General features: G+C 40.7%; 1 protein-coding gene across 1 annotated transcript; it reads left to right on the forward strand.

Moving 5' to 3' along the window:
- The first annotated feature begins 688 nt into the window (after positions 1-688).
- sra1 (steroid receptor RNA activator 1) lies at positions 689-10136 on the forward strand. Its single transcript, XM_084074541.1, has 6 exons — positions 689-821; positions 2704-2829; positions 4337-4426; positions 5530-5702; positions 6254-6362; positions 9287-10136. The coding sequence occupies exons 1-6, from the start codon at positions 794-796 to the stop codon at positions 9532-9534; spliced, it is 774 nt and encodes a 257-aa protein (XP_083930667.1). The 5' UTR covers positions 689-793; the 3' UTR covers positions 9535-10136.
- The last annotated feature ends 1307 nt before the right edge of the window (positions 10137-11443 follow it).

The following is an 11443-nucleotide window of genomic DNA, read 5'->3' on the forward strand; positions in this document are numbered from 1 at the left end:
ATACCAGGTTCATTTGTTGACCTGGCATCCTACAGTTTCTATAGTTACAATGTACAGATATTATTTGTATTTATTTATAGTATACTGTTTAGACTGGTGCTAGGTTCTTGGTTTACCTATGATGATATGATTGAGGCACTACACCGTCTCTGCATTGCTCTTTGCCTTCTTGACATATTTTTCTGTGTTCTGAAAGAAATGCCATTCAAGGAAAAGAAAAAGTAAAAAAAAGGAAGATTTTTTCCCCTATCAAATATTAATTTATTTTACATCAACTGCAGCTCCAAACGGAGCTACCAGATTAGGGTAAGCACTTTATATTTGATATCTGAAAGTTTATGTAGATGTACGGACCAAAAAGGGAGAAAGTGCAAACATTATTATGTTGAAGTTCATCCTTGACTGACAGCAGTGGTGTAAAGTAACCAAGTACATTTACTCAAGTACTGTAATTAAGTACACTTTTTAGGAATTTTTACTTTACTGGAGTATTTCCAATTTTCAATACTTTTACTTCTACTCCACTACATCTCAGAGGCAGTCTGTGTTACTTTTACTCCACTACAATTATTTGCAAACTTTACTAGTTACTTTGTGGATTTTGATTCAATGTTGTCACTAGAGGGCGACATATTCATTATCGACTAGCTGACCACGTCACAGGAAACACGACACACTATCCACGTGTCCCGGAAAAACACAGTCGGTTGTTTGTTTTTCAGTCGGATGAAAGTAAAGGCTGTTTAATAGTTGACTTTAAGTTTACACCTAGAGCGATTGGACCGTGTAAACAATGGAAGACAACATGTTCATCAAACCAGGTATGAATCTATTCCACACGGTAACATTTTAACATGATTCATAAGATTATAGACATTTCTTAGCTTGGCCAGTGACTGGCTCTGTGCTACACAGCAGTGGTTCTCAAACTTTTTCATGTCAAGGACCCCCACATTGACACTTATTAGCCCGCGGACCCCCATTTGAAAAGATATGCCAGGGGACCCCCATAAGAGAAGGTTTTTACGGCTCTCTAGCAGTGATTCTAATCCATTTTAATTTCAAGGACCCCCAGTTTGACATGCATTAGGCTACAGCCCCCCATTTAATAATAATAATAATAATAATAATGGATTTTATTTATAACGCACTTTACATTTACAGGAAATCTCAAAGTGCTTACAGAAGGCAGTAGCATAAGAACAGAAAACATCACACCAATTAAAAGAAAACAACTAAAAACAATTAAAACATGGGGCATAAAGCCTAGAGGTAAAACCAGCTAAAAAAATGCTTTGCTAAAAAGGTAAGTCTTTAATCCTCTCTTAAAGCAGTCGACCGATTTAATGGCATTTATATCTCTGGCACCCCAATTCATATTGTAAAATCAATGTTAATTTAACTCTGAGAGTGTACAAATGGAACCAAATGGACCCTAACGGGTCCATTTGGTTCCATTTGTACACTATCAGAGTTACAGACCCATAGTGTCCATTTGGTTCCTATCCATCATTTAGCTGGGGACCCCCTCAAGTACCCCTGGGGGTCCCCGGACCCCACTTTGAGAACCAATGCTACACAGTGTAGTGGAGAAGACAAGTTCATATCAGCGTGTTTTTACTGCTTGGCTTTGGCTCCTCGTAGACGAGACGAATAGAAGAGGGTCTGTCTGTCTGTCTGTCTGTCTTTGTTTCTGTCTGTTTCTGACTCTGACTGCCTGTGTTTCTGTCTGTCTGTCTGTCTGTCTGTCTGTCTGTCTTTGTTTCTGTCTGTTTCTGACTCTGACTGCCTGTGTTTCTGTCTGTCTGTCTGTCTTTGTTTCTGTCTGTTTCTGACTCTGTCTGTGTTTCTGTCTGTCTATGTGTCTGTCTGTGTTTCTGTCTCTGTCTCTGTTTCTGTCTCTGTCTCTGTCTGTCTGTGTGTTTCTGAGTGTTTCTGACTGTCTGTCTGTGTGTTTCTGTCTGTCTGTCTGTCTGTCTGTCTGTCTGTGGCTAGTCACACTGAGGAAGCATTTTTTCCCCCCACACCCACAGAGAATATTCTATCACTTTTATAACTTTAATTTCACACTGGAAGACTTCAGTCAATGGAGGTCAGAATGGGGCTGAAACTTTGCCCATACAGTATCATGGAGATGACTGACAACATAGTACTGATAATACTTAGGTCATAGACTGGTCACATGTGTCTGTTAGACCCCCTCTTGTTCCTGAACTACTGTTTAGACTAGAGCAACGTTTTTCAGGCCAACCACCCCTGAGCTGAGCCTTTGTTTTGTTGAAAGCCTTCGTGCAAGTGATGCAACATTTGATGCTTTCAAAGCTAGCTCAGCATATTTAGCATATTGTCGCTTTAGCTAAATAGAGCTTTGATTCCCCATTGATGATGTTGCAAGCTAGCCTGGCTCCACCCCCTGAATCGCTGGAGTGAAACAAAATGAAATTTCAGGCTGAGCGTCAGGCTAGTTGCCAGCTATATTTTCAGATATATGTACAAAAATATGTTCCTCCTATCACTCAAACATTTGGCAGCCCTCCTATTCTAACTCTGAGGACCCTTAGGGGTCTATGGATCCCCTGTTGAAGACCCATGGTTTAGAGGCCATCACACTAGAACACTACAGTTGTTCTGGGAACCTCTTGTTCAATAAAATACAATAAATCAACACTTTGTTCTTAATTTTTTTACCCTTGTTTTTCCAAGGCAACCAGGAGCGGGGATGGAATGACCCTCCACAATTCTCTTACGGCCTCCAGACACAGACAGCCCAAGGACCCAAGAGGAACCTCCTAAACAAGAGAGTCCCACCTCCACAGCTCACTGGTCAAAGTACAAACACCTTCTGATTGCTTTATGAGTACCTACAGTAGGGCAATATATCAATTTTGTGATGAGGCTATATATCACAGCAATAAAGAACGTAAGACAGCGTGTTAAAAAGTAACAAATATTATACGTATTATTAGTTTAAATTAAAGGTGCAGTAAGTGATGTTGTTGTTAAATAGGTCTATATTCTGATAGTCATCATTGTTATAGCGTTTATTCAGTAACAGGCGCCTCCCTGTCTCTCCAGCTCTTTAGTACACAGAAAATGCAATTTCAGGTCAAGATACCAATTTTATCCAATCAGTAGAGAGAACTCATACAGTATACAGGATAAATAAGTGAAATTAGGAGTGCTGAAAAAGAAATGAGCAGACAAAATTGAAACAGGAACACTATAAGATTAACGCTGATATAAATAAGTACTCTTTCCTGATTGGATGAAATTGGGGCACATTAACAGAGGAGGATTGCATCAAAGACAAGCATACCGTCCTCTTGTGTTGAATTGATCAAATAAACCTCAATTTTTTCCCTTATCAACATTTAATGACAAGAGACACTCCAACTGTTTCTATAATTCACCCTCATTCTTTCTCACTCACTCACTCACTCACTCACTCACTCACTCACTCACTCACTCACTCACTCATTATACTCCTTTCTACAATAATTGATATTTCTGCCACTAATAGTATACTGCAGTGAGTAGTAGTGTCCCCAGCTGATAGGTGTAGTGGTACTACCAGATGGAATGGTGGTATCTATCCATGTTAGTTTCTTCAATAAAACCCCTCCACATACAGTCATTACTTTTACCATATACTGTACCATAATTCACAATTTAGAAACGCTCACTTAGAAGTGATTTTCTTTATTGTGAATTGTCAGTCCAGCAGTGTCACCGAGACAGATTCCTCTGTAGCCACTAAGCCTGAATACTGTGTGATGATGTCATGTTAATTCTGGTGCCCAGGTCCAGGAACATCAGAATCAGAATCAGGTTTATTGTCACATCACAGGTTTACAAGGTAAAAAAGTGGGTGAAATTCGTTTTTGTACATCATTCCCATCGCAACGTTAGTTCCATAGAAAGAAGAGTGGGGAAAGAGAAGAAGAAGAGGGGAGGGGGGCAAGTGGGAAGGAGATCGAACAAGAGAACAATAGAAGGCCAAAAAGTTATCTACATATTTACAAAGTACCTGAGATAAAGAAACAAACTAAGGTGCCTGAGCATAGCAGCAATGTATGTATACTGTGCATGATATACTTATAGACGTTAAGGTGCTTAGAGAGAAAGAAAAAAAAAAGCGCAATAAAAAAGAAAAAAAAGACAAAAAAAGTTTGTGCATTATACATGGGATTAAGGTGCAAAAGGTCCAGTGCGTGTCCACCTGAGGGTGGGACTGACCCTGGTATAATCCGCAAGTAGCTCCATGAGGGAGAGCAACAAAAAATAGTCGCTGCTGAGCCTTTTTCTTCACTTGTGTGGTGTGCGTCTCCCATTTAAGGTCCTCCTCGATGTGTACCTCCTGCCCCTCCCACCTCAAACCCACTGGCCCCTCCTCCATGTGGAACAACCCCGCCTCGTCCGCTTCAAGGTAAGAAATACAAGGCACTGTCCGTGACTCTTATGTGTCCTATATACTAATTTCTGTTGATGTGTAGGTCATGTGTACAGGATCAAAGTTAATGGGTGCAAATGTGGGTGATAGTTTCAACATCTGGACCAACCAGATAACTAGCAGAATGACTAGTGCTTGGGATATACAGTATATTTACAATTTAGGCATTTAGCAGACACTCTTATCCAGGGTAACTTAAAATGACATGAGCTGATTAAGCATGAGTAAGCATGAACCCTAGTAATTTAACTACTTGGTAAATAGCTGCATAAGTAGAGCGCACAGAGAACCATGTATTGCCTCAAAGAAACTAGAATACCAGGTAAATAATGAACCTAGCATCTGTCCAAACAACATGACATTTAAATAACCTTAACATATAAACGGTAAATGGTGCATTTATATAGCGCTGTTATCCAAAGCGCTTTACATAGATTGTGCATGTAATGGGGAGTTCATTCCGGTTTGGGAGCCAGGAGGAGTCTAGGTCGGAATGTGTATGAGTATTGTTCAGGGTGTTTTAGGCCTGGGAGGCTCAAACAGCATTCCTGTGTTGGCTGATGTAAGTGAGCGGGTTTGGGTCATGTCCTGAAGGTGTATTTATATACCACGCTACTTGTTACCTGCTCTTATCAGTCTGACCCCCCCTTGTTTGAACAGTTTGGCCCATCCTACACAGTAAAACCATACACATTTGTAACTCTTGAGAGTGTACAAATGGAAACAAATGGACCCATAATGGATTGATTGATTGAATACTTTATTAACAAATTGCAAACAGTACAGCAAGTACAATTATGCAAACAACGCTAAAAGGATAGCACAAAAAGCCCTGAGGGGGCATTGTATTCAATTCATAATCAGGACATACAATACAGACGGTACTCTGGTGGCAAGCTAGAAGACTTATCTAGGTCCTGTTGCGATTTGCTCTTTTAGGGTGGTTTTCAATGAGGATAGTGAGTCGCAAAGTTTGATGGCTTGGTGGTCCATCTGGTTCCATTCGTACACTCTCAGAGTTGAATTTACATTGAGGATTTTACAGCAGTGTGACTACTCTGTATTTTCTGCTCCTATAGCTCATCCCCCCTGTTCGATGATGACTCTCTCTCCCTGTGCGGGCGGGTCCTCTCCTCCGATGGGTCAGGTGAAGCCACTGGGGGACGATAGCCAATCAGAGACTGAACCTGATGTTGAGGAAGTGGTCTCTGTGTTGAACTGGGCAGTCGGTGCCTGTCGACACTCCGTCAAAGTAAGTCATGCTTTTGCTTTGTTTTAGTTTAACCCATTAAGACTACATTTGAGCTACATAACCATCATTTTATACGTTTGGCCATTCAAAGCGAGTGCCGCGCTACGAGCTTGTAGATCTGCAATTTATTTTTTAATCGTGACATTTTTTGCAAATCTTTGAATACATATATATTTTTAAACAACATTTTTAACTCAGATATTTACTTCTGGGGGAGGGGTGGGGGTCCCTTGAACAACATATTTTGTTGGGGGTCGGCGGGCCAAATACATTTTGGGTGGTCCTTGACACAAAAAGGTTTGAGAACCACTGATATAGCAACATACGTTTTTTCAGAAAACTGTAAAGATTTACACACATTTTCAAGATTTTTCAAAAGTAGCTGATCTACAAGCTCGTAGATCTGTTTTTTTTTTTATAGCTAAAGTATAAAATAATGGTTATAGCTCAGATCTAAACATGACACAGATCTAAATGGGTTAAACAAAGTTGGGGTGAAGGGTTGTTGGTTGGTTGGTGATTTGACCTGACCTGTGTGGCTCCTCTGTCAGGGTCACGTGTGTGATGAGGTGGTGAAGAGAGTCCGCGTCCTAGAAGATAGCTGGAGGTCAGGACGACTGTCTCTGCCAGTCAGAAGACGGATGAGCACTCTGGCCCAGGGTAAGCTGTCTCACCCTCAGCCTGTCTCACTGTTATTCTGTCTCTTTCTACCCTCCTGTCTCTTATGTCCCCTGCCTGTCAGGTAATGCATGAAATAGGGGTGCAACAGTTAATCGTACTAATCGATTATAAAAAAAAACGAACTTGGGACCGATGTAAGTCGGTCCCGACGCAAGGTACATGCATGCCATTTGTCAGATGATGCACAGTGATCTCCATATGTGGGTATAAAAATAAAATAACTACAATTGGTACAGCGGCCCGAACGTGACACAAAGCTTGGCTGATCCGTGAATGGTTTGGGTTTTGCAATCGGAAGACAGACAGATACAAACATCCGTGGATTGTTGTTTCTGGACGACTGACGGTCCAACCAAATTCCCACTTGGCAGTTGGCACAACACACCCCCAGGCCATCAGCGACACACATGCCACGGTTGAAGTCGATCGGTTGTACGGTGTCCAAGTTATGCCCAGAACAGTTACACACACACACATTTTGTGATATATATATATATATATATATATATATATATATATATATATATATATATATATATATATATATATATATATATATATATATATATATATATATACATATATATATATATAAATAGTACAGAAAATAGCAGATCAACAAGCTCACATCACGATGTGATCCCTCTTGCCTGACAAAAGAGAAAGACGCGACTTGAGAGTGAGTGATTATGTAGTCAGTCATGAGTCAGTGTAGAGACTGTAGGAGAACAGTATTAAAATGTTATTCTGATAACATTCAGTTCACAGAAGTAACTGTTAGTAATAATGTAAGGTCATCAGGAACAGCCAGTACCACTACCAACACAGACCCCAGTGCTGCTCTGCCAGTGTTAGCTCTTACAAAACAGGACCAGCAAGTAAAAGAACAGATTCAGTAAAAGCAAGTATTTTGTGGTATTCACAGTCAAACATCAGAGGCTGAAGGCTAGAATGTAGCCTAGGCTAGACTACTAGGTAGTTACAGCCAACAGACTGTATTGTCTGTTGGCAACATTCCACTGCATAGTCCCGGCTCGGATCGCTATGTCTCTACCCTCTTTCTGTTAGTACCTGGTACTAGGTACTAGGAGGTACTTTTTTTTTGTTGTGTGTCCATCGCGGCCAAGTTCCAAGCAGGCTCAGGCGATATCAAATGGTGACTTGTAACTAGGCTCGTACATCACAGTTGTTAAGGCCACACGTATTTGTTTAACATTTAGTACTGTATGTTTCGCGCATGTAGCTTAATTTGCTGGTGTTAGAAATCAGCGCATTACACTGCATTGTTTACCATTGTTTACATTGTTTGGGAGTGAACAAATAACCAAGTGGACCAATAGAGCATTAGCTGTCATCTTTCCTTTCTGTATATAATCCTTGCACAGAACAGAAGGGGTGAATCATTAGCTATTCTTGTACATAAATGTCAACAATAAAAATAAACTTTCAGACCAGTGGGCAGTTGTCATGTGGGTCGCTAACAGATGAGAAACCCAGTGCATAGGGGTTGTGAATGCAAACACAAAGCTAAATTGATAGTTGAGATAGATATGAGCAGTGATGAGCTGTGGATTTTTGAGCTAGGGGGGCTCTATTTTATGACATCACGCGCGTACGCACGCCCACGGGCATGTGCACATAGCCACCCAGCTCAGTGCTAGTTGAAATACTGTATTCAACATGTGATTTTTTATGTAATTATATTTCTTATTATTTTTTTGCATTGTTAATTTGTTGTTTTTATTTTTGTTTCAATTAATTATTTTATTTTCCTTTTACATAGACTCACCCACACATAAGTACTTAAAATAATCAGACAACTTTACAACTTTACTTCATCTTTACTTCAATGTAGCCACACCTGACCGGTGTGGCTGTTAACTCATACACTGCCTAGGACGTAAAAAACATATTTTTTTCCAATTACCAAACCTGCCTAGGACGTAAAAAACGTAATTTTGCAAAATCATTTTTTAAAACAAGATCTCACCGTCGTTCATCTCCCGAAGTGACACATTTCATTGTAGCACACCCGGATACGGAAATACATCTTATCAAAGATTTTCGCTCCCGCCCACTTCCTGTTTGGGTTCCGCTTTCAAACGCCTTTTTCTCGGCTTTGCATTTCTCCGCCGAGGAACACTGTTCCGCGTCGCTGTTTTGAAACTGCTACTGCTGCAAGATGGAATGTCGCCGATTGAAAATTTCTTCTCTGGGCCACACACAACTACCCTGTGTGTCTACAAACAGTTGAACACGCGATCATAAGGGATTTAGCAAGGTCTGTGGCGAGGTGGAAAAAGAAAGTGAGTTTTCCGTTCAGATGGCCATGCATGCTGTTTAACGCTGGACTGGAGGAGAAGGGCTCCGCCCCGGCCGTAATGTTTGTTGTCTGAGCGCCGTGCACGACTCGCCTGTGTGTTTAGAAACAACTGGACTTGCGATCATAATGAGAAAAAAAAGAAGTGAATTTTTAAACAATTTGATAAAAAACACTAAATCGCTGGCAGTGGGCAAACACAGCCAGAAATAAGTCTGGCAGGGAATGAGTTAATACAGTGTAACTGAGGACGTAAGTGAGAACGTAATGTTATGCAAAGCAGCCAGGTTGAGGCCATTGTTTAAGGTGGTAAAGACGGCTCGCCACTGACGGTGCGTGCTCGCGTGTGCATGTGGAGCTCCCAGCCCCCATAGTAGCTCCAGAGCTAAGGGGGTGCCGTCCCCCTGAGCCCCCCCTACAGCTCATCCCTGGATATGAGTAAATGTGAGGCGAGCAGATACTGCGTATGGAAAGACACCATATTATCTGTAAGCTTGTGTGTCCATCTACAGTGTATTCCCCATGTCCTGCGCTGGAAAATAAAATAGTCAACTATGTCCATCTACTTTTCTTGTCTGTCCAGAGTTGCGGTCGGGTCACTGGGACGCGGCTGATGAAATCCACCGCTCTCTGATGGTGGATCACGTGACAGAGGTCAGCCAATGGCTAGTGGGCATCAAACGACTCATCGCCGAGACCCGGAACCTCACTCCCGAGCTGCTAGAATTAGGCCAGAAAGCTGAAGAACCGGAGCAGAACCCCGGAGAACTGAACCAAAGCCCAGAGCAAGCCTCTGAAGGGTCCCCTCATGAGATCACCCCTGCCCACTGACTGCCTCTGCCCTTTAAAAGGGACACTTGTTCTCATTGACAAGCCTATATGGTTTACAGTGACCGGACCAGCCTGTTAACACATTGCCTGCCTAAGACGTATATATACGTCATTTAGAAATCAGCTGTTGCCTGCCAATGACGTATATATACGTCTTTGGAAAAAAGGAAAAAAAAAAAAAATTTTTTCAAAAAAAAATTTTTTTTTTTTTTTTTGCATTTTTTTATAATTTCAACCCTTGTCGAATTATGAACAGATTAGGAGCTAAAAATGTTCGAAGATTTGCTGCTCCATTCACTTCAATGTTAAAATTCAAACGGACAAACAATTCACTTTGTTTTTTGGTTTAAAACTACTGCTTTTGAGCTATATTGAAACATCAACCAAACATGTCAACGAGGTCAAAATGACCTCGTTGACATTTGTGAAACCACACCTGAATCTCATATGTGATTAGAAACCATCTGGGGATCAATCATACTGGAGGAAAAAAATCTGTGGCTACGCGAACAGGTACCAAAAACATGGCAAAACCCTGGCAGGCAACAGCTAAAAATCTGAAAAAACTCTGGCAGGCAATGTGTTAAGTCTACACAATCTCAGTTTCCTCTTCCAAAAGCAACAGTTCTGAAAAGCAGCAGTTGTAAGAACAGAGCCGTGAACTGAAACCTCTTTAAAACATTAGTTTGAGTACATACCAGGGCTCCAAAGCGGTTCGAGGAGCAAAAACGAAAATGGATACATAATCAGCTTTAATTGTTCCGAACAGAAATGTAAATTCGAAATCTCCACTACCGGTTAAATAATGTTAACTATGATATTTAACAATAAGTGTCCAAACGTCCAAATATCTTTTGATCTACATGCGTGCCTTCATTCTATCAATGCACACTTCTGCTAGAGGACAGACTTGCAGTTGTCTTATATTTTGCCCTACCTTTAAAAGACTGTAAAAAATAAAAAGTATTAACCATTTTTAAATTTAGTATGGAGAAAAAAAAGGAAATATAATTTCTGCTCGGAACAAACCAATTAAAAAGGAATTTTGCTTTTAAGCCCTGGTCCATACATTTGCACATACTGTAAATACAGTATACTGTATGTACTAGCGTTGTGCCGATGGATGATGTCATTGCACATCAACGATGTACTGTACCGATATATTGGTGATTCCTTCACATCCACCCACTCCATACATGCGTAACATGTTACATCATTCACGTCTTATCAGCTACTCCTTTTCGTTGACTTTTAAACCAAAATGTCGGCAAACTGCCAAAGTTGTCTTCTTTTTATGAACATCACTGCTGCTGCCTTTCATCAATGGCTCTGGCATGTGACGAAACACACCGTTAACTCATGTTAACTGAAGTGCGACTGTGCGAGTGAACCTTTTCTTTAAACATCCCCGGAGTGAACACACCAAGTGTTCGCGGAGTGTCCTCGCTTGAGTTTCCGAGAAAAATGCATATGCAAGGAAAATATACTGTAGATGTTTTAATGACTACTTGTTGCTGATATTGCATAAACGGAAGTTGGACATGGATGGACATGGGTTCTGTTCACTTGAAAGGATAGTGTACTGTCACAGTATATTGACTAGAGAAGTGACTATAAAAATGTAATGTAGATGGTCATATTGCTGTCATTACATCCACATTTATTTACAATAGATGATGTTGTCATTCTAAGGTAATGATTTGCTGATATTCATTTAGAATGGAAGTGGAATATTTCCAGTAGTATGTCTGCACTATCGCATGCCTCTGGTCTCTTTGTGATTGCGCACGCTATCCGGTGTCATTGGCCATGTGAAATTTGTTATCAAACTTAATGTATACACATGTCACATACAGCCATGTAAGTGCTTTTCCACAAACTGAAATGCACACTGTCCTGTTAAATATCA

The sequence above is a fragment of the Gymnoscopelus microlampas genome, assembly GCF_963454915.1.
Source record: "Gymnoscopelus microlampas genome assembly, chromosome: 12".
In the NCBI taxonomy this organism is placed as follows: domain Eukaryota; kingdom Metazoa; phylum Chordata; class Actinopteri; order Myctophiformes; family Myctophidae; genus Gymnoscopelus; species Gymnoscopelus microlampas.

Coding starts and splice junctions, on each gene's coding strand:
- sra1 (XM_084074541.1), top strand. CDS start 794: ATGGAAGACAACATGTTCATCAAACCAG. Junction 2,830..4,336: donor TCCACAGCTCACTGGTCAAA/GTACAAACACCT, acceptor CTCCCATTTAAG/GTCCTCCTCGATGTGTACCT. Junction 6,363..9,286: donor GATGAGCACTCTGGCCCAGG/GTAAGCTGTCTC, acceptor TTGTCTGTCCAG/AGTTGCGGTCGGGTCACTGG.